The following is a 23,583-nucleotide window of genomic DNA, read 5'->3' on the forward strand; positions in this document are numbered from 1 at the left end:
TATACTGGCAGAGTGGGGTGCCTCCAGGCACTTACCAATAGAGCTAAAGAGCTTTGGAACACTTGCACCAGCAGGGCAGACATGGAAGGCAAGGCCCAAGGGGCTGAGAGGCCAAGGAACCAGGAAGCAGAAGCTGAAGAGACAAGCAACACAGGAAGCAGAGCTGCCTCAGTTTCAAAAGGCAGGGTTATGACCTCTGGGGTCTCAAAGGGTAGAGCCATGGCCTCTGGGGTTTCAAAGAGTGGGGCTACAGCCTCCTAGGTTTCAAAGAGTCAGATCTTTACCACCTCAGTTCCAGAGTGTGGGGCTGCCTTCCACAACTGCCAGAGGGATGGGGCCAGATAAGGGGTCCAAAGCTGAATAGGCGGGGCTGCCATGCCCAAGGCGCAGAAGAATGGGGCCTGCTGGGACCGAGGGGACAGAGTCGCCACTCAGGTGCACTAGGAGAACGGGGTTGCCTGAAGCTGAGGAAGCAGAGTTGCCGTCCCAGCGGTCCTGGAAGGCAGAGCTGAAGCCCAGGGCCAAGGGGCCTCCTCCCAGAATCTGGAGAGTGTGGCCAACATCCAGAGACTGCCTAAGCGGTCTCACAGAACAAAGGATTATTTTCAAGCCCTGAGAGCTAATGTAACATGTTCTACTGACTTGCTTGGTGCCTGTTATCCATTCTTTCCCTCCAATTTCTCCCATTTGTAATGGAAATGTCTAGCTTGTGCCTGTTCCACAATTGTACTTCGGAAGTAGATAACTTGTGTTCTAGATTTCACAGATGAAGGGGAATTTTTGGATTTTTGGACTTGGAGTTGAATTAAACTTTTGCTATGATTTGATGGGGTAAATGTGTTTTACATGTGGCAAGGATATGAATTTTGGGGGGACAAAGGGTGGAATGTTATGGATTGAACCTTATCCCCCCAAAATGTATGTCAACTGGGTAGGCCATGATTCCCAATATTGTGTGATTGTCACTACTTTGTCATCTGATGTGATTTTCCTATGTGTTGTAAATCCTACCTCTATGATGTTAATGGGGCAGGATGAGGCGGGACTAAACTACAAGATTATGGTTGTATCCTGAGTCAATCTCTTTTGAGCTATGAAAAAGAGAAGTGAGCAGAAAGACAGAGGGACCTTATGCCACTAAGAGGGGAGTAAGTCCTTTGGACCCAGGGTCCCTGCACTGAGGAAGCTCCTAGACCAGGGGAAGATTGATGAAAAGGACCTTCCCTCAGAGCTGATAGAGAATGCCTTCCCCTGGAGCTGGCAGCCTGAATTTGGATTTCTAGCCTCCTGGACTGTGAGAGAATAAGTTTCTCTTTGTTAAAGCCATCCACTTGTGACATTTCTGATATAGCAGCACTAGATCACTAACGCAATTTTCTTTATTAAATATCCTTATTTAGTGAAATAAAATCACCCTTCCTTTTCCATCTACCATAGCAAGAATATTCCTGGAAATATTAATCTGTATTCTTTCTCACACATGAACACCCCTATAGTCAATATGAAACATCCACATTTTCCTCTTTCTTATCTTCTAATCTTCAAAGATTTTTAATTTGGAATCAGTTCTAAAACTGAAATTGAGCTGAAATGCCTTCATTTCTATAGGGCCTCTCCACAGAATTTAAATAAAATCTGTACTTTTTACAATAGCCTGCAAGAGCATATATGATCTTGCCTTGCATATCTCTCTAATCTTATCTCTTATCTCATACTCTTTCTAGGCACACTGCCCTTTTTTCTGTTCCTTGAGCTGGACAAGCTTGTTTATGTCTCAGGGCCTTTCCCCTTGCTATTCACTCTGCCTGAAACACTCTTCTCCTAACTTTTCACCTTATTGTTCCTCATCTTTGAGATCTTAACCCAACTACCACCTCTTCAAAGAGGCCTTCCTTAACTATGCTATTTAAAGTAGCCTCTCCTCCCCCAACTATTAACTCTGGATAACATCACCCTGTTTATCTCCTTCCTAGATAGTTTTCTACTGACTGAAATTATTTTGTTTACTTGTTTATTGTTTATATCATTTTATATGAATTAGTACATTTCTAATCCCACACTATGGATTGAATTGCATCCCCCCCGAAACATGTGTTGTAAATCTTAACCCCTGGTGGTGCGATGGTTAGGTGTTCAGCTGCCAATCAAAAGGTTGGCAGTTCAAACCCACCCAGTGGCTCCATGGGAGAAAGACCTGGCGGTCTGCTCCCCTAAAAATCACAGCCTAAAAAACCCTATGGGGCAGTTCTATTCTGTCATATGGGGGTTGCTATACATCAGAAAATATTGAAGTTGTCAAGGATTTCATTTTACTTGGATCCACAATCAACACCCACGGAAGCAGCAGTCAAGAAATCAAAAGACACATTGCATTGGGCAACTCTCCTGCAAAAGTCCTCTTTAAAGTGTTAAAAAGCAAAGATGTCACCTTGAAGACTAAGGTGTGCCTGACCCAAGCTATGGTGTTTTCAATCGTCTCATATGCATGCAAAAGCTGGACAATGAATAAGGAAGACAGAAAAAGAATTGACACCTTTGAATTGTTGTGTTGACTGAGAATATTGAATATACCTTGGACTGCCAAAAGCACGAACAAATCGGTCTTGGAAGAACTACAACCAGAATGCTCCTTAGAATCAAGGATGGCGAAATTACGTCTCACGTTCTTTGGACATGTTATCAGGAGGGATCAGTTCCTAGGACATCATGCTTGGTAAAGTAGAGGGTGAGAGAAAAAGAGGAACATCCTCGATGAGATGGATTGACACGGTGGCTGCAACAATGGGCTCAAGCAAAACAGCAATTGTGAAGATGGTGCAGGACTGGGCAGTGTTTCGTTCTGTTGTACACAGGGTCGCTATGAGTGGGAACCAACTTGATGACACCTAGCAACAACACAACATGCATCAGAATCCACTCGCAGGCACCTAACAACGACATACTTGTGGATGTAAGCCCATTTGGGAATAAGGGTTTCTTTGTTATGCTAATGAGGCCATATCAGTGTAAACCCATTGCCATTGAGTCAACTCAGACTCATTAATGACCCTATTGGACAGAGTGGAACTGTCCCATAGGGTTTCCAAGGCTGTAAATCTTTACAGAAGCAGACTGCCACATCTTTGTCCCACTGAGTGGCTGGTGAGTTAGAACTGCCGACCTTTCAGTTAGCAGCTGAGCACTTAACCGCTGTGCCACAGGGCTCCTTTATCAGTGTAAGGTATGTCTTAAACCTAACCATTTTTGAGATCTAAAAAAAGCAGATTAGGCACAGAAACAAGCAAGTTCAAATGGAGAAAAGACAGATGGCACATGGCGATCGCCAAGAAACCAGGAACACTAAGAAGCATACTACAAAGCTGAGACAGGATTTTCCCCTAGAGCAGATAGAGAGTCTTCCTCTAAAGCCAGTGCCCTGAATTTGGACTTCTAGCCTCCTAAACTATGAGAAAAAAAATATATGTTCATTAAAGCCACCCACTCGTGGTATATCTGTTAAAGCAGCACTAGATAACTAAGACACCCCAAAATCACAAGCACACAAAAAAGTTGCCATTGAGTCAATTCCGACTCATAGCAACCTTATAGGATAGAGCAGAACTGCCTCATAGAGTTTCCAAGGAGCGCCTACTGGATTCAAACTGCTGACCTTTTGGTTAGCAGCCATAGCCCTTAACCACTATACCACCAGGGTTTCCAAGACACCCCAACTCACTTAAAAATACAACGTTTAGTATCTCACATAACTAGGAATCTAGCAATAGATAAGTCTCTGGGCAAGGGAGAATGAGTAGTTCAAAAAAATGACATTTAAGGACCCAGGTTCTTTCAGTGTCTCTGTTCTGCCATCCTTATTGTCTTGCTTTATTCTCTTGCCTCTCTCATGGTTTTAAAATGATTGCAGCAGTTCCAGGTGTCACATACGGAAGCAACGATGGTCACAGAAAAAAAAGACTATCTCTTCCTGTGTCTTTTTCTTAGTAGCTAGGAAAGATATCCCGTTATTAGTCAATACTGGGTTATTTGCATGGAAATGGGATTAACATGATTGGTTTGGACCAATTATTCATAATGGATAAGATGTTGGAAAGTCAATCACCACGACCACATAGATTCTCATTAGAACATAAACTTACTGAGAGCAAGATGTTATCTGTCTTGCTCCCTACTCTATTCCCAAAGCCCAGCACAGTATCTGGCAAACAATAGGCGTTCAATTAATAAATGAACCTATTTAAATAAGGAGGATAGAAGGACAGAGGAACTGACATTTGTTGAATGCCTACTAAGTGCCAGACACAAAACATGATATTCTTATAATTTACTTCTCATAACAATTTCATCAAGAAAGTATTATTTCTCTTTTACATAAAAGGAAAGTAATGATTAAGAGATTGAGAAGTTTGACCAAAATCACAAAGCTAGTCAGTCACCGGACTAGGATTTGAACCTATAGGTGTCTGGATTTAAAGGCCATTCATTTCCCACTGCAGACTAATTAACAAGAGGTAGTCTTTCTCTTTCAGAAGCAACTGAACAAACCTTTGTAAATACCACGTGGAGAACAGCTCAGGACCATCTAGTTAATGCCCACTCTAGATATCAGGAAACCAGGAACAGTCTTTCACTGATATTCTTGAAACTGTATTCTCACCCCCACACTTGTATCACTTGTTTGTTTTCTAAATATATAGTAAAGATCAGGTGGAGGTATACTATAAAAAAATCTGCCGCTAGGGACAAACTGAAAAAGTTTTTTTTGTACACAGAAGTGTTCGGTGAAGTGTCTGGTGGCAAAACTAAGTGAAAGAGCAAGATGACATAGCTTTAAAGTCCTGGATAAAACCATGGTGTCTTGAAAGCTGTACTGGGAGAAACCGGGAAGGTCAGAGCAGTCTCTCATTTGTCTGTGTATCTTCAGCACCTTGTACATAGCAGGGGCCCATGCGTCAATCATTCAGTCCACGAGGGCACCACAGGAGACCCAGCAGCTACAAATAAATAAAAATTCCTAGCTTTCCATAATTACTCCCACCTTTCTATCGTCTTCAGCTGGGGAAAACAAAAAAGAACGCAGGCAGGATCAGTATCCAAATACTGCCAGCTCAGCGATTACCTCGTAAAGTGATAACCCACTGGATACCAGTAACGAGGACCGGTAAAAACCCAGACGTTACCCAAATGCCCAGCAAAGTGCACAACTACTTCCGATATCGCACTGGAACTTCTTGGCGGAATATGTGAGTTTCAGGGGGAACGGTTTAGGTATAGGACCACTTCCTGCTGCTGGCAGGGGGCGGCGGAGAGGAAATAGCGCCAAAGAGCGGCATCCTGCTCGCACTACCGCTGGCTGAGGAGGAGGCGGCGGATGGAAGAAGAGGCAGAGAAGGTTGTGGCAGAGAAGGAAGTGTTAGAGCCGGTAAGTGAACTGCCTTGAGCAGGGCATCGCAGACAGCGCCCAGAGGCTCGCTTTACAAATCTGTGGTCCCAAGTTCCCGAGCTGCCCAGTGGGGACAGGGCCGTGCTTCGCCCGTTGCCCATCAGTCGTTGCCAAGAAGGAGCTGTTGGGGCGCCGGGGCCCGGCCTCGCGGGGCACCAGACTGCGCTTTCGCTGGCTGACAGCCCTGCCCCAGATCCTGGAGAGGCGGTGGGCTGTCATGCTTGGGGGCGCTGGGGTTCTGCACCCTTGATAGCTTCCCCCGGCAGTGGTTGGAATTTGGGGCAAGGAAGGAGCTATGGTGCGTCCCATTTAACCCTTGAGACCTGGCGAGATCCTGCCAAGTGGGTGACCTATCCGATCTATCATGTTAGTACCGCTGTGGGTACCTGGTGAATGCTCTGTAGAAATGTTTGATAGATAGGTCAAAGTTAAATGTTTCCAAGCACATTTTGAAGGGAGACAAGACTAATCTCGCATTCCAGACTATTTAGCGTACTTTCCCTTACCTTCACATGTAATTATTTTAGCATTCAGAGTAAGAATAGAGAATAATCTTAAAGGTACTAGATTCAGTTGTGATTTTGCGTCTGTAAAAGGCGTTTGGTATAATACAAGATTCTTTACCATTGACCGAAATTAGTGAAGTGATTATAGATTGTTACTGGAAAGATCAGAAGTAGTTCTTAAGTTACTGCTTTTCTGTTGTCTTAGGTTCGGCTTTAGAGTGTGGTGAAGGGTACTTTTCATGGTGCATGGAAGGAAAGCCAATGCGCAGGTAGGCATTTAAGATGAAAATCTTCGGTTCCACTGGCAGAAATTAAACATGTAATAATAGAATGCTTCATTAAAAAGGGAGGGGGAAGGTTATTTTTATTAAATTCTGCTTGTAACTAATGATTCTTGTTCTAAAATAAATAAAAAAGGAATTAATAGCTTTTTAATAGAGTAAACATGGAACTTAAATTTCTAGAAAGTGCTGACTTTTATGCAGTTTTTAATGTTTAAATCTTTTTATGTGGTAATGTTTTGTGATAATCGTTAACTGTACTAGGCTACAGTATAGGTTTATAATAGTCTTTAATTTCCTATAGAATGTAGAGGGTTCTTTTGCCCTATAAAAGTAATAATTATTTATAATACACTGTGTTGCATGTCTGATTATGGTTTTGGTTATTTCATTGATGTTCAATAATACGTTTGTTCTGTTAATTAAAATAGCTGCATTGCAGGGCAGATTGTTCAAGGATTAAAAAGATATTGGGCATAACTTAGTCCATAGAAAATTGAAACAATGGATGAGAAAATATAGACTATTATAGGCCCTTCCCAGCACTAGAATTTAGTAATGCTTTTTCTCCCTCCAAGAGCCCTGGTGGTACAGCACTCAGCTGCTAACCAAAAGGTCAGTGGTTTGAACCCACCAGTTGATCCACGGGAGAAAGCTGTGGCAGTCTGCTCCCATAAAGATTTACAGCCTTGGAAACCCTATGGGGCAGTTCTACTCTGTCTTGTAGGGTCACTATGAGTTGGAATCAACTGAACGGCAATGGGTTTGGTTTGGTTTATTTTTTTTTTCTCCCTCTGTTCTAACAAGTGAGACTAGAATCCTTATTGAAATGAAATCAGTCCAGTTTTGTTTCTTTCTTTTCAGATCCTACAACCTTAAAGCAAGCCGTCATTTTTAAAACTCTGTTTCTATTTATTGAACTGTATTTAATCATTTGGTATTTGACATCAAAGATTAAACAGAAATCCTTTTGAGATTCGTTTTTAAGAGAAGAAACATTTCATGATGGAGCAAGAACCAGAAAGTATATCTTTTTCCAAATCTGTTATTGATTTATTGGTTGACCCTGAGCTATTCAAGGAACCCTAGTGGTGCACTGGTTAAGGTGTTCAGCTGCTAACTGAAGCGTTGGTAGTTCGAACCCACCAGCTGCTCCATGGGAGAAAGATGCGGCAGTCTGCCTCTGTAAAGATTTACAGCCTAAGAAACCCTATGAGGCAATTCTCCTCTGTCCTATAGGGTTGCTGTGAATCAGAACCAACTCGACAGCCACAGGTTTGGGTTTTTCTTTGAGCTATTCATCTTCTCTGTGCCCCAGTTTACTTCTCTAGTGTATTTTACCAGGATATTGGGCATTAGTGAATGCTTGCAAATGCTTCAAGATCTCCAAATGAAAAGATGTATGAATGTGGCAAATGTCATTATCTTACTTATACCTTACTCTATAACAAAACCAAACCTATTGCTGTTAAGTCAATTCCAACTCATAGCTACCCTATAGTACAGAGTAGAACTGCACCATAGAGTTTCCAAGGCTGTAAATCTTCACAGAAGCAGACTGCCACATCTTTCTCTCATGGAGCAGCTGGTAGGTTCAACTCACTGACCTTTCAGTTGGCAGCTGAGCACTTTAAGCACTGCACCACCAGGGTTTCTCTCTAACTTGACAACATTAACAACATGTATATTAAATGCTTCATCACTTCAGCTTTTAACATGATTGCAAAAGCCACTGATTGCTACTCATCCTCAGCTGCCATAAATATCGTATCTTAGATAACTGCTAAAACAAGAGCTTATTTTTAAAAAAGGGAAGGCAGAGCATGGGAATGTTTTTGTTTTATCAGTAATTTCTGTATGAGATACTCACTTAATCACTCATACATACTCTTTTTTTCTTGCTTTATTGCATAATACTACCAGTTATTCGAATTGTATTAGAGAGTTCTAGTGCCATTAAGTTACAACTTTCTTCATCACCATCACTTGGCCAAAGCCTGGCCTGCCCGTTGTTCTGTGGTCTGACTTTTATCTGCTGCCTATATTAAGTCATGGTCACATTTTGCTACCTTTTCCTTTTTAGTCTGTCATTCTTACTGCTTCGACCCAGAAGACAAGTCTCTAGAAAATAATGTTGAGTTTGTACTCAGTTGCTATAGGAGAAACTTTGAGAAGTAACTCTTTCTATTGAAATTTTTTTAATACGTGTTCATTCTCCCAGCTAGATTGTGAGTTCTTTTGAGTCTCATATGCCTTCTGTATTTTTGCATCTCTACCACCTGATGATTACTGTGCTTGTTTAATGACTGAACAGTTGATCTGCAGATTTCTCCCCTGCAAAAACAATCTGTGAAGAAGAAAAGATTGAAAATTATTGTTAAAGATATCCTAATGCTTAATTATAAAGTATTATGAAATTTATTAGCATTTTATTAGTATAGCTTCATTACATTCATGTATTTCTTTAACTAGCTATTACATGTACATGATGTAAAATTTTTAAAATACAATAAGGTATTCAACAAAAAGTTAGCCTCTCAATGCTGACCCCAGTCCCCAGTTGTCTCCAGAGGCAATCACTGCAAACAGGTTCTTCTGCATTCTTTGAAAGGTACTGTAATGTGTATACAAGCATGTGATGGTTAAAGTTATGTGTCAGCTTGGCTAGGCCATGATTCTTAGTGTTTTGGTAATTATTATGTAATCATCCTCCAGTTTGTGATCAGATGTGAGCAGCCAGTCAGTTGAAAGGGGAGTTTCCTTGGGAGTATGGCCTGCATTCAGTGTTTATGGATGTTCTGGAAAAGCTCACCATCTCTCAGTCCTGCATCCAACTCGTCATCCTTTGACCTCTGGTTCGTGGGATATGAGCCAGCAGCCTGCTACCTGCCCTGCAGATTTTGGGGTTCACCAGTTTCCGTAGCCCCGTGAGCCAGCAGCTTGCCATCCCACCTGCCAATTTTGGGTTCATCAGCCCCTGCAACCACAGGAGAGGCCTCCAGCCCAGCGTTTGACCCACGGATTTGAGACTTGCCAACCTCCACAACTGTGTGAGCCATTTCCTTTAAGTAAATCTCTCTCTATATAGACTTCACTGGTTTTGATCCTCTAGAGAACCCAGCCTAAGATATTTGGTACCAAAAATGGCTCTCGAGGAACAAAATCATAAGGATAAATTTTCTGAATTGGTTCTCAGGTCTGGCTAGTCTTAAAAGCACCGACGACTCTGCCTCCAGTAGTAAAGAGAGCACTGCTAATCCCATGGCTTGAGGTGGCAGTAGAAATATGCAAAATATCACCACCGATGGATCAAATGTTTGTTAGAGAGGAGGCTCTGGGTGACTGTATATTTGATACTTTTCTATAATTTTGGCAGAGTGAGAAGTATAGGGAGGCTGATTGGTTGGTCCTGCTTTTGCTAGACAAAGTGGTGAAAGAAAGGGATGAACTCAAAGCTCTGTCAGAGTCATAGCTGAAGCACTGCATACGAGACCTGAAAGTTGCCACTTGTGCCCTTAAAGAAGCTTTATTTCTTGTAGTAACAGAGCTGATTATTGTTGAAAACCAAACTCAGAGTCTAATTGTAAGAGTGGCTGAATTACAGTGCCAGCTGAATTCCCAACCTCTGATGGGGTCTGAAGTTAAAATGAGGGCATTGATTGGGAGAAATAGGATCCTGGAACTGGGAAGGGGACATATTGGCAGATAACCAGGAAGCTGGGGACATTGAGCCGCTAAATTCTGTTGAATTGTTCCTGCCAATAGAACCAACCCTTTTCTGTCTGAAGATATTACTCCATCTTTGTCTGCTAAGCCACCCTCCCCAGTAAAACCATTATCCCTTCCACCCCAGTCTGATGAGGTTAACCCAGCTGGGCCTGGAGAGTCTTTGTCTGAGACATTCATTGCCTGGGGCATCACCTGAGGCAGATGCCTTGTAAGACATTGCTGAATGTTCATAGGAGTGAAATAGATGGGAAATCTACTAAATATTTTCTTGACCTGTACAAGAAGAATTCTAGGTCAAGTGAATGACAGTTTAACTTGAAATGCCAGAATAGAGAATCACAGCCCCTTAGTCAATTCCCAGATTTCAGCCAGTTTACAGACCCACAACTCCTTCAATGAAGGAGAGGCCAAGTCCCTTGAGAAAGGACCCCACTACACTGCCAAAATTTATACTGTTACTCTTTCTCCCAGCCTCCCCAAAGGAATCTACGGCCTTTTACAAGAGTGACTGTTGATAGGGAAAAAAGAAATAATCAGACTTTTCAGGCATTGCTGGACACTGGCTCTGAACTGACACTAATTCTAGGAGACCCAGAATGTTACTGTGGCCCACTAGTCAGAGTAGGGGCATATGGAGGTCAGGTTATTAATGGAGTCTTAGCTCAGGTCCATCTCACAGTGGGTCCAGTGTGTCCCCAAACCCATTCTTTAGTGATCCTTCCAATTCCAGAATGCATAATTGGAATAGATATACTCAGCAACTGGCAGAACCCCCACACTGGATCTCTGACATACGGAGTAAGGGCTATTATGGTAGTTAAAGCCAAGTGGAAGCCATTAGTACTGCCCCTACCTAGGAAAATAGTAACTCAAAAGTAATACCACATTCCTGGAGGGATTGCAGAGATGACTGCCACCATCAAGAACTTGACGGATGCAGGGGTTGTGATTCGCACCACATCCCCATTCAACTTTGCTGTTTGGCCTGTGCAAAAAGCAGATAGATCTTGGAGAATCACGATGGATTATCATAAATTTAACCAGGTGGTGACTCCAGTTGCAGCTGCTGTTCCACATGTGGTTTCATTGCTTGAGCAAATTAATACATCTGCTGGTACCTAGTATGCAGCTATTGATCTGGTCAGTGCCTTTTTTCTTGATTGCAGTTACAAAGGACCACCAGAAGCAGTTTGCCTTTAGCTGGCAAGGCCAGCAATACACCTTCACTGTCCTACCTCAGCAGTATATCAGCTCTCCTGCCCTGTGTCATAATTTAGTCCGCAGGGACCTTGATTGCCTTTCGCTCCATGAGATATCACATTGGTCCATTCTCACTGATGACATTATGCTGATTGGACCTAGTTAGGAAGAAGTATCAATGACTCTAGACTTACTGGTAAGACATTTGCATGTGAGAGAGTGAGAAATTAATCTGACAAAATTTAGGCACCTTCCATCTCAGTGAAATTTCGTGAGGTGCAGTGGTGTGGGGTATGTCAAGATATTCCTTCTAAAGTGAAGGATGAGTTGTTATATCTGGCCCTTCCTACAACAAAAGGAGGCACAGAAGGGAAGAATTTTCTCACCTGGAGACACATCACTGATTGCATTGAACTGGAAGCTAAGAATGCCACCTGGCCACTTTGGGCTCCTTATGCCTCTGGATCAAGAGGCAAAGAAAGGAGTTACCATATTGGCTGATGTGATTAATCCCAATTATCAAGAGGAATTCAGATTGATATTACATAATGGAGGCAAAGAAGAGTATGTCTGGAATGCAGGAGATCCCTTAGGGTGTCTCTTAGTATTACCATGCCCTGTGATTAAAGTCAATGGACAACTACAGCAACCCAATTCTGACATGACTACTAATGGCCCAGACCCTTCAGGAGCAAAGGTTTGGGCCACCCCACCAGGCAAAGAACCACCAGCTGAGATGCTTGCTGTGGGCAAAGGGAATACGGAATGGGTAGTGGAAGAAGGTGGTTCTGAATACCAGCTACAACCACATGACCAGTTGCAGAAATGAGGACTGTAATTGTTTTTAGTATTTCTTCTTTGTTTTGTTATGTGTATGAGCGAGTGAGTGTGTGTAGCAAATATCTTTGTTTTCTTCCCTCCCTTATTCCATTACTTATTATAAAATATAAGATATAAATGGGGCTAGTGCATTTTTGCTTGTACACATGTGAGTTGTATCATGTTAGGTAGAAGTATGATTTTATAATTGTCTTTATTTAGAGATTATGTATGGTTTAAGGAGATATGTACAGGTGCCAAATTGACAAAGGGTGGACTGTGATGGTTAATGTTATGTGTCAGCTGGGCTCAGCCGTGGTTCTCAGTATTATGTAATTATTCTCCATTTTGTGATCTGATGCAACTGGAGTTTTCTTGGAGGTATGGCCTGCATTCAGTATATGTGGATGTTCTGGCAAAGCTTGCCCTCTCTAGATCCTGCATCTGACTCATCATCCTCTGACCTCCGGTTCTTGGAATGTGAGTCATCAGCCTGCTGCCTGACCTGCTAATCTGGGGATTTGCCAGCTCCCACAACCACGTTAATTAGGAGAAGCCTCCACTCTGACGCCTGACCCATGGATTTGGGACTTGCTAGCCTCCACAACTACGTCAGATGTTTCCTTGAAATAAGTCAATCTCTCTCTCTCTCTCTCTCTCTCTATATATATATATATACACATATATGTATGTGTGTGTGTATATAGGTTTCGTGGTTTTACTCCTCTAGAAAACCTGGCCTAAGACAAAACATACATGGTATATCTCCATTTTTTAAAAAACACTGATGTCCACATATCATGCACATTCTTAATCTTTCTTTTTTCACTTCACAAATTATCTTGTAGATTGTGACAAATACATATAGACCCATTTATTCTTTTTAGTGGTTACGTAGTGTCTTAGGCTGGGTTCTCTAGAGAAGCAAAACCAGTGAAGCGTATAAATATATATAGAGAGAGGTTTATATCAAAGAAACAGCTCACACGATTGTAGAGGCTGGAACGTCCCAAGTCTGTGGATTAGGATAGAGATTTCTCCCGATTGATGTAGCCACAGGGGCTGGTGAACTCAAGATTTGCAGGTCGGACAGCAAGGCTTTTGCTCATGGGCTGTGAAGATTGATGAATCCCAAGGTTGACAGGCAAAACCACAAGGCTTCTCCTGATTTACATAGCTGCAGGGGCTGGCGAACCCAAGATTGGCAGGTTGGAGAGCAGGGCTCCACTCACAGACTGTGCAGATTGACGAATCCCAAAATTGGCAGATAACTGGAGGTCAGATGAACAGGAGGCAGCCACAGGATCCAGAGCAGGCAAAAAGCCAGAGCATCTGCTTATATTCAGATGCAGGCCCCACCCCCAAAGAAACTCCCTTTCAACTGATTGGCTACTCACAGCAGATTGAATCATGGGAGTGATCACATATAAACATTGAGAATCGTGGACCAGCCAAGTTGACACACAGTCTTAACCATCACACATAGTATTCCATTGTCTGTAGGTGTCGCTAGTTAACCAGTCCCTTTTGAGGGACATTTAAGTTATTTCAAATGTTTTGCTGTTACAGACAATTTTGCAACAGATATCTTTGTAGCCAGTTATTTGTCCAAATGTGTAGAATAAATTCTTGGATGTAGAATTGCCCAAAGAGTATGTACATTTTAAACCATTTTGGTAGATATTGATATTCTATATGTGCTTGTATATATATGCATTACAGTGCCTCTGAAAGAATGCATAAGAAACTTCTATTGTATTTTTTAAATTTTACATCATGTACATGTAGTTTCTCTCCTTAGATGTTGTACCAGTCTGCAAACTCATCAAAAATGTTTCTGTTTCCCCAAATATTAATTTTAATAATTTGCTTCATTTAGTGATACTAAAGCATGCTCTAATGTTCTTCTTCCATCTTTCCTTAAATATATAAATAGGACACTGATGATTTTATTAGGAATTGGTTTTTTCACTCACCAAGCATTTACATAGTAGCTGTCTATGCCTAGCACTGTATTGAATGTATACAGATGAAGTGATGAAAACAGACACTAATACAACACGAAAAGAACTTTAATAGAGACGTAAACACAGAGGAGGGAGCCTCTGCTGTGTGGAGATAAGGAAAGCTTCACAGAGATGGTGATATTTGATCTCATCATGGCATTTCTTATTCTGAAAAGAAAACGAATTAAGTTAATTAAGGACACCATAAACAGGAAACTGCTTGTTCCAAAACACACACACACAGACACACACCAGAACCTGAAAGTACGTGGCACAAGTGAACTGGTCTGAAGTATCAGGTATGCAGGGGAAGAAGGAGAACCTTTTAAAAAAAAAAAAGACATCATGGAAAATTAGGCTGGTACTAGGGGAAAGAATTTGGACTTTATCCTTTAGGTATTTAAGAGCCAGTGGGCAATGTTATATAGATCAGATTTGTTCTTTGGGCTATTTATTTGGAAAATAGAGGATAAACGGGAAAGATGGACAAAACAACGGCAAAGAAACTAAAGGAGTTGTGGTAGTTCGGATGAGAGACGGTGAGGACCTGAAGTAGATCTGTGGCAGAGGGAATTGAGAGAAGGGGATGGAATTGAGAGTTTGTTGAGTAATAAAATCAAAAGAATTTGGTCAGTGTGGAGTGAGGAAAAAGTAATAATATAAATGACTCCAAAGATTTCATGCTCGGGAAACTGGGTGTTGCCATGATAAAATAAAAAATGTAGGAAGAGGAACAGGTTTCAGGAAGCCAAGAATAGATTCTGTCTCATATACTTTAAGAATATTATGTCTAGGAAACAGCCAGGTGGAGCTAGCCAGCAGGTAATTGAAGTATGGGTCTGGGACAGAAAAGTAGTTTGGGCTGGAAATAATGTAAAAAATTGTGAGTCATCAGTACACAGAGGGTTCTTGATGCTATGGGTGTAAATGAGGGTAAAACAAAAGGAGAATGCCAAGGGCCAGACCTTAGGGAGTGCCAGGCGGTTTAAGGTGAGGTCTAAGAGGAAGACCCTGTGAAGGTTCTGAAATGAGTAAGAAGTTCATAGGTGCTTTAGGTCTTGGTTTATTTAATTGTATCTAGAGTTTCTATTGATAATTTTTCATTGACAGTGAAGATCAGATGAGCTGCTCTGTGAGTTCAACTTCAAAAGACAAATTTAATTCAGATCTTATATCTGTAGGAATTTCTCTTTATTCCAGTTAGTCTAAAATGTATGCTTTAAAAAGTAGTGTAAGATATACCTGCTTGATTTGACTTCTCCCTAGTGCGACGTACATTGGAGGTTGGCTCGCTGAACACTTCTTCCTTTTCTCCCTCTACTATGCCCGTTGCCGTCGAGTTGATTCCCACTCATGGGGACTATACAGGACAGAGTAGAACTGCCCCATAGGGTTTCCAAGGAGCACCTGGTGGATTTGAACTGCCGACCTTTTGGTTAGCAGCCATAGCAAATACTGTGCTTCATTTCTTCATCTTCCTTGTATTTTGGAATGGCTCGGTAACCCAGTTATTCCAGTGAGATGTCAGCGGAAGTTGCTGAGTGATATTCTAGGATGACTTGCTTTCCTGACATATGGTAGATAAGCGTTCCTTCTTGCATGACCATTTTACCCTTTCTCCTTCATTCTTGATTGCTGGGCCAAGACATCAAGTGCTGACACTCCTTTTATCCAATAAGCAGGAGCCCTGGTGGCGCAGTGGTTAAGAGCTTGGGCTGCTAACCAAAAGGTCAGCAGTTCAAATCCACCAGCCGCTCCTTGGAAACCTTATGGGGGCAGTTCTCCTCTGTCCTATAGGGTTGCTATGAGTCAGAACTGATTCAATGGCACATAACAACAACAGATGTCTTGGGGCTGAAACATTTGCAATCTGTTTTCAGACTTTAAAAGGATTAACAGCCTGGCATTCTGATACGGAATCAGGTATAGAATGTAGTGCATAGTGGGTGCCCTTCTAGTAAGTAGAACAGGCACTTTGAAATGTAAAGTTATTTCTGTTTTGAGGCTTTTTATGGTCAAATCTCTAGCTCCGTCTTTATTCAGGTGTGTTTTAGACTATAAGTGATTCAGCTGAATCTTTTAAAGGCAGGCTGTTAATTTCCAAATCAAACAAAATTTCTGAAATATAAACAGAGAGGCATTCATTTAGATAGGGAGCAAATTCCAAACTAAGGAAAGATTCTGCAGGTCTTTGGACTTAGAAATAAAATTTGATTAGCCTTAGATTCTGTTTTGTAAACTTTTTATTGTGCTTTATTTCAAAATATCTTAGCCACTTACAACTATGACTGCTCCCTCAATTAAGACTGTTTACTTTTGTGGTAGGAGATCTGGGGAGTGTATGACCTGATAGCTCTGAAATTTGAAGTTGACTCACGTTTTGGGTGGGTGGAAATGTTAATTGACTTAGGTTAGCACTGAATAATTGTAACATTCCTTTGCTAAACATTTAGTATATAGTATATTTAATATATTTGATTTGTTCTTTGGTTTATGCCTTTTATATGCACATGATTTGATTATTCTCCTAACCCTAATTTTAGAAGATATTAGTATTTATGGGAATGACCTATCCATTTACCTAACCTACATTTCCTTCTCTTCAACTCCTGTAACTTTCACCTTCACTCATTTCAATAATTCGCTCTTGCTAACACTCAGAAAAACTCTCTCAAATCATAAGCCCTAATAACTTGTTCTCTGATTCTAACCTCTTGAATGTTCACTACATCTGTTCTTTGACCTAGTCAAAATCAGCATGCCTTCGCCATCTTTGTTTTAACCCAATTCACTTCCTTAACCACTTCAACCATTTTCTTGCCATCACTCAACTCCCTAGTTTGTCCGTGGCATTTCCCAACTCTAGATTAATCCCAGCATTTATATTCTCTAATTCCACGTCTGAGCTGTTGAGTCCTGCAGGATAAAACCAGTCACAGGGAATTCATTCTACTATATTCAGGGTCTTTAATATCATTTGGGCCCATAGTGTTTTCTAATAATGTTTCTGTGAGTCCCTTAGTCAGTGCTCACTCAATCCCCACAGTAGCCTTTTCACAGCCTTTCTCATTCTTCTCATGATCCTGTCACCGCTCCTCTCGTTGGCAGCAAATGACCTGTCTACCCTTTCCACCCCACACAGAAAAAGATAGAGGCCATCAGGTATGAACTTCTCCACTTCCTGATGCCTCCTTACCCCAAAATAAATGGACCTGTTTCCACTTATCCCCCCGCCTCACATTCCCTTCCTCTGATCTCCTATGGTGAGCTCTCCTTCCTCTTGTCTGAGATTCATTTCATCTGTATTTTGGTTCCATCCACTCCGTCTTCACGGATCTTGCTCCATCATTTATCCTCTCCCTGTTCATTTATATTTTTAAACTTTTCCTTTCTTCTGGTTCTTTGTATCAGTGTACAGTCACTTTCCAGTTATTCTCTTCTTTAAGCAAACAGACATCATACTGTATGTCTCTTCTTCCTTTTACAGTCAATATTCTTTCTAGAAATACTCCGTACTCACTGTCTTTTTCCTCACCTTTATTGCTGCTGCCACTTCTATATTTTCCCCAACCACCATAACCTCAAGGCTGTTGAATACCTCAGGTTTCTACTGAAAGTTTGAGGGTAATGGAGGAGGTCATAAAGTTCTTCAATCACTTGAGATTTTCTCAGACTGTCTTTCTTCTTAGATTACAACTTGCCACCATTTTGAATCAGTCAGTTGCCCTTTCCTTTCTCTTCTCTTATCATTCTTCCTTTCTCCCCCTAAAACTTTCTTCCTTCCAAATTAATGATACTTTATTGTCCTGAGCAGTTTAGTTCTCTTTGTTACAATCCTGATAGCTCTAGAACAGAGGTTAAAAAAAACAAAAAACAAAAAAACACCTCATTCATCTTTAGTTCATATAAATGTGTGACATAGTTTCACATAAGAAAGAGGGTGGTAGGAACTGTGCTGAACTGAGAGTACATGCCTTCCTAAAGATACTAATATTCAGTTTAAAAACAGAACAAAAAATACTGCAAACAAAACACTTCTCTTCATCTTGCCTTTTATGATTAAAAGGCCTAAATAGGTGTTTTCTTAAAAAGCACTGTCTCTGAAATAAATGCTGCCCTTTCCCAGAATGTGGAAGAACAGCAGTAATTGAAATTTTTAATAGCAGGGTATTTTTTTTCCTTGCCATTTTATGTAGAGATTCAAATGTAGCAATTACAGTTCTCTGAACTGATTCCATATATAATACCTGAAACCTGCTTTACAGAACTTTCAGATTTATTAATGTTTTGATAAATGTGAATCCCTCTTATTTAATTTTATAAGTCTGACGATGACTTTGCTCTTGCATTTTTGTTTTTCCTTACAGCTTCATTTTAGATCATTGCTTTTTCCACACTGTATATCTCTTCAACATAGGTCAGCCTATTCTTTTTGTAAAGACCAACTTTCACTGGAAAAGATAATTTTATATGGATTGATCTCGGCCAATAATTATCAAAATTGAGTGTGTGTTAAAATTACCTGCTTATTGGCCATCCAAGCCATTGCAATTGGTCTCTATTCACCTGGAGCAACAGAGGAAGATGGAGAGTCAGGAATAGGAGGAGGATATGGAATGTGTGGCTAATTGCCTCCACGAACAACTGCCTCTTTTGCCATGAGAGCAGAAGAACTGGATGGTACCTGGCTACCATTACTGAACATTTTGATCAAAGATTCTATAGAAGAATCCTGATCAAAAGGGGGAAAATACAGAACAGAATTTAAAATTCTCATGGACACCAGACTTTCTGGAGCCATGGAGGCTGGATAAACCCCTGAATCTATTGCCCTGAGATAATCTTTAAAACTTAAACCAAAAGTATCCTCTGAAGTCTTCTTAAAACTGAACAGTAGTTTAACTTAACTAGTAAAAAATGTCTGCCTTGAGCATTATGCTCTTTTAAGAACTGTATATATGGGATCAAATTGATAAGAGCAACTTGAAAGATTTGACAGGAACTTTAGGGGGCAGTGAGTTTATGTTGATTAGGGAGGAATAACTCAGAAAAGGAGGATGAGAATGGTTGGCTGCACAGCTCGAATGAAATCAATGTCACTGAATTGTACATGTAGAAACGGTTGAACTGGTAGATGTTTTGCTGTGTATATTCTCAACAACGACAAAATAATAAATTACCTGCTTGTGAAATGCAGATGCTGGAGCCATACCCCCAAAGATTCTGTTTCTCTAAACCCTCTTAAGAATCTACATTTTTATCAAGCACACCTTTGTGGCTGGTGTCCCTTGTTGTTGTTAGTTGCTGTCGAGTTGATTCCAACTCATGCTAGTATCAGAGAAACCCAATATTTGTAAACACTGTAACAGCCTGATACGAGTTGGGCGACAGGGCAATGAAGAAACAGTCTTCTAGTCTTCGTCCCACATTTTTACTTCAGTTGAAGAAAAGGCACAAATTCAAACCACCGTTCTAATCTCTCAATACTATATTTAGAAAATTTGATGATAACGGAGGGAGAACCACTATAGACAGGAGTAGCTGACCAGGTCAAAGCAAGAGTAACTTTCTATATTCCAGTTGGTTAGTAAACTTAGAACATGTGACTAATTTTACTGTCTTACATTGAAACCACTATTTTTAGTATCAGAATGTTTTGGGCCAAAAATAACATAAGGTCTTGACTCAATCGCTTAATCAATATAGAATTTTTTTTATTTTCATGACAGGAAGCCCAGAGGGTGGTTGGGCTCCAGGGTTGGTTGATTCAGTGGCTCAATAATATCATATTGGACCCAGGTTCTTTCTGTTTCTCCACTGTAGCTCCTGCTATGTCAGCTTCATCCTAACCTAATACTCATCTGCCCTCCCCCTACCACCACTACCAATACTACAGTCTTCGTTTTTAACACCCAGCAGAAGAAACTCTCCCGTAATCATAGAATGTAAATTTATTCCTTCAGTTTGATGACCAGCTTAGGTACAGGAATGCCATCAGCTAATTGATTTATGAGGGTTAAGGGTCCATCTTCAAAGCTTGGGGATATGGTCACTTTTCCCTGAAGTGCATGGTTGGATGGAGGAACAAAATCAGGGTTATGTTAAAGTTTGGGATACTTGATGGTAAAATATGCTATTACTAGAATTTATCCTGAAATTAAAAGAATACAGAATCTGCTAAAGTTAATATTAGCAGATTTTATACCCTGTTGATTTTAGAAAGACTGATTCTTTCCCAGAATAGCCAAAGTCGTTTCATGGGAGAAGTAAAATGCTCTATTTGTTCTCCTTATTTGTTAACTGTGGATAGAGTCCGGAATAATCTTTTCTTTTGCTTTCTTCAACCTTAAAATGCATTTAGGTTAGCTTTGCGAATGAAGGTAATTAAAAATGTTATTTGAGCTCAGTTTCTTTCTTCTGTACGTTTATGATGTCATTAGGTCAGTATTGGCATAGAAATCCATGGATTGAAAAAGCAAATACTTTGAGATCCCTTAGTTTTTCTAAGAGCCTTGGTGGCACAGTGGTTAAGCACTTGCTGCTAACCAGAAGGTCAACAGTTCAAACCCACCAGCTGCTCTGTGAAAGAAAGATGTGGCAGTTTGCTTCTATAAAGATTACAGCCTTGGAAACCCTATGGGGCAGTTCTGCCCTGTCCTGTAGATTCGCTGTGAGTTGAAATCAACTCAGTGGCAGCGGGTTTTTGTTTGTTTGTTTGTTTGTGTCTCTAGATACATTTTACTTGGACAAGAAAACTTGCTCCCCCAAGCCTTTAATTAAAATGTTTCCTAGGATTCTGCTTTTCCTGGGGAGCACTGGAATTCATCTCTTCAAGTTTGTATCTAAAATTAATTCTCTGAGTCCCTAGAGGAGAGAGCACAAACTGGTAACCCATTGTTAGGTTCACAGATATTTTAATGTGGTTACATGTGTTTAAGAATTATTTTGAATTAATTTACAGCAATGGAAAATCAGAAGATTTCTAGCCTTTCTTGAAAAATCAAAAAATCTTGGCATTCCCTCCTAGAGCAAAATAGCAGTTGCCCTCTTTCCACTCTCTAGTTTCATTCATTTACTGTCTGTACCTGGCTCTGGAGGTGTTTGATACTGAAGTGCCTCCCTTCCCCCATAAACTTTACATTAACAGAAGTAGGGAAAAAAAACCTATTGGCATCTTGTACCTTTTTGAAATGCATGTCTGTTAATGTACAGTTCAACCCCTCTCCCGCCCCCACAAGATTTTAGAGTGTTTATTCCATTAGACTCTGAACAAAGCTGTTAATATATATTGTGGCAAGATGTGAACACAGTCTGTTTCTAGGGCCCTTATTAATTTCTCTTCCAAGGTGCCCAGAAATAATATACTTTTCTGCCAGTTGGACCCTTTGGACATGATGAGAATATGGAGGCCATGGGCTTAGATTTTTCAAGCACGTACACATTTGCAGAAACAAAAAACCTAATCCGTGGCCATCGAGTTGGTTCTGACTGACAGCAACCCTATGGGACAGAGTAGAACTGCTCCATAGGGTTTCCAAGGCTGTAAATCATTACGGAAGCAGACTGCCACGTCTTTCTTCTGCCAAGCTGCTGGGGGGTTCGAACCACCGACCTTGTGGTTAACAGCTGAGCGCTTTTACCACTACACCACCAGAATAGCTACTGTATAGAATTAATAACTAGAATTAATACAGCTCAGAATATCTAAATGAGGTACTCCTTTAAGTCTCACCCTACCGATGTTCCCTCTCATTATTCTCATGGCATAGTCCAGCCATATGGCAGCGTTGTTGCTTTATCTCTGATCTAAGAATACCACAGAGACCATATTGCTAGGGTAATTCCCATTTTCAAATATTCTGTCCAATTGTGCAAGACAGTTTGGGGGATAATAAAGCACAGAATTTAGAGTCAGAGGACCTGCAGTCAAACAAATCCCAACACTGTCACTACTTGTGAGGTAAGTGTAATTATCCCCAAATTACAAATGATGAACTTGAGAATTAGGGAGGTTAAGTAATTTGCCCAAGGTTATACCTAGTAAATGATGGAGCTACAGCTTGAATCTGTGTTTGGCTGGCCCTGGTGGCGCAGTGGTTAAGAGCTACAGCTGCTAACCAAAAGGTCGACAGTTCAAATCCACCAGCCGCTCCTTGGAAACCCTATGAGACAATTCTACTCTGTCCTGTAGGGTCTCTATGGATCAGAATCGACTCTACGGCAGCGGGTTTGTTTTGTTTTTTGTTCTTTTTGGGAGCTGGCTACAAACCTGGTACGCTTTCAAGACAACTAGACAGGAAAGTTTGAAGAATATAGTTTATTTTGGCAGAAAGAGAAGTTTAATTCATTTAACAGCTATTTAATGAGCACTGGATCCAGGCGTTAGGGCACAGCAGTGAGCAAAAGGCAACTAAAGCTTTTGTTCTCATCAAACTTAGAGTCTTGCTGGGGGAGAAAGTGAATTTATTATATCAAGAGGTGACATTTTTATGAAGAAAATTAAAACAAGGTAAAGGAAATAGGAATAGAGTGGTGGTCGTAAGATACTATTTCCTATAGAGTGGTCTGATAAGTTGACACTTGAATAGAAATCTGAAAGAAATGAGGAAGTGAGCTGTGCAGATATTTGAGGAAAGAACCTTTCAAGAAGAATAATAATGATTCTGAACCAAAAGAAGCCTTGGCATCTTCCAGAAACAGCCCGGAAGTATGTGTGGCTGGAGAACAGATGAATTCAGAGAGTTAGCCAGGGAAGAGCCATGTAGAACTTGGTAAAACTTAGTTAAGGTTTACTTTTTTCTGTGAGTATTTAGAGGATTTTGAATGTAGGAGTAACATAATCTTACTTTTCTAAAAGATCACTTTAGTTATTGTATGGAGAAAAGAATATAAATTGACAAAGATGGAAGCAAGAAGACCAGTTAGGAAGCTGTTGCCATAATCCAGGTAAGAAAGAGATGATGATAGCCTGGATTAGAGTGGTGCTGGTGTAGATGTAGAGGAATAGTTGGATTAACTGTATCATTTGGAGGTAGAATGACAGGATTTGCTGATGGATTGGGTTTGAGGGTGTGTGGAAGGGAAGGGGCTCCAAGGCTTTTGACCTAAGCAAGTGGAAGAATAAAATTGCCTTTTATTCATCTGAGGAAGACTGTGGGAGAGACGCATGGGCGACAGGTAGAAAAGCAAATCTAGGAATCGGTTTTTTACATATATCAGTGAATTATATTGAGTTTGAGTTATGGTGGGACATTCAAATGGATCTAAATTCAATAGTTATCCAGGTAGGAGATAAGAATACATTTGCCATTCACCTATGGATGATGAGAGCCATGGGATCAGATGAACTTCCCCAAGGATGTGTATAGAGAACAGAGATCTGAGGGTAGAACTTTAGACAATGGCCACATTTAAGGAAATTACTTTCTAAGGTTGCAAACAAGATAGTTCATAAAAGTATAGAAATTACCCATTATTGTAAGCCAGAGTCTATACTAATGAAAGAATAACAGCAGGTTTTTTTGTTTTTTTGCTATGGTATACTTTTAAAAAGAAAAAAGTAGATACGTAGAAATTAGCTTACCTACACTGTAATTAGGTGA

General features: G+C 40.7%; 1 protein-coding gene across 2 annotated transcripts in view; it reads left to right on the forward strand.

The window, feature by feature from the left end:
- The first annotated feature begins 5,230 nt into the window (after positions 1-5,230).
- Positions 5,231-23,583, forward strand: part of KLHL20 (kelch like family member 20) — a 69,025-nt gene continuing 50,672 nt past the window's right edge. The window contains exons 1-2 of one of the 2 annotated variants that reach the window (XR_002823481.1): positions 5,231-5,419; positions 6,152-6,215. Coding sequence is in view for 1 of the 2 variants with exons in the window: in XM_004372825.2 (XP_004372882.1) it covers positions 6,193-6,215 (23 nt within the window). In the remaining variant the exon portion in view is untranslated. The remainder of the gene's footprint in view (positions 5,420-6,151; positions 6,216-23,583) is intronic. The other variant, XM_004372825.2, reaches the window with a different exon arrangement.

This window comes from Trichechus manatus, unplaced genomic scaffold (genome assembly GCF_000243295.1).
Source record: "Trichechus manatus latirostris isolate Lorelei unplaced genomic scaffold, TriManLat1.0 scaffold00021, whole genome shotgun sequence".
In the NCBI taxonomy this organism is placed as follows: Eukaryota; Metazoa; Chordata; class Mammalia; order Sirenia; family Trichechidae; genus Trichechus; species Trichechus manatus.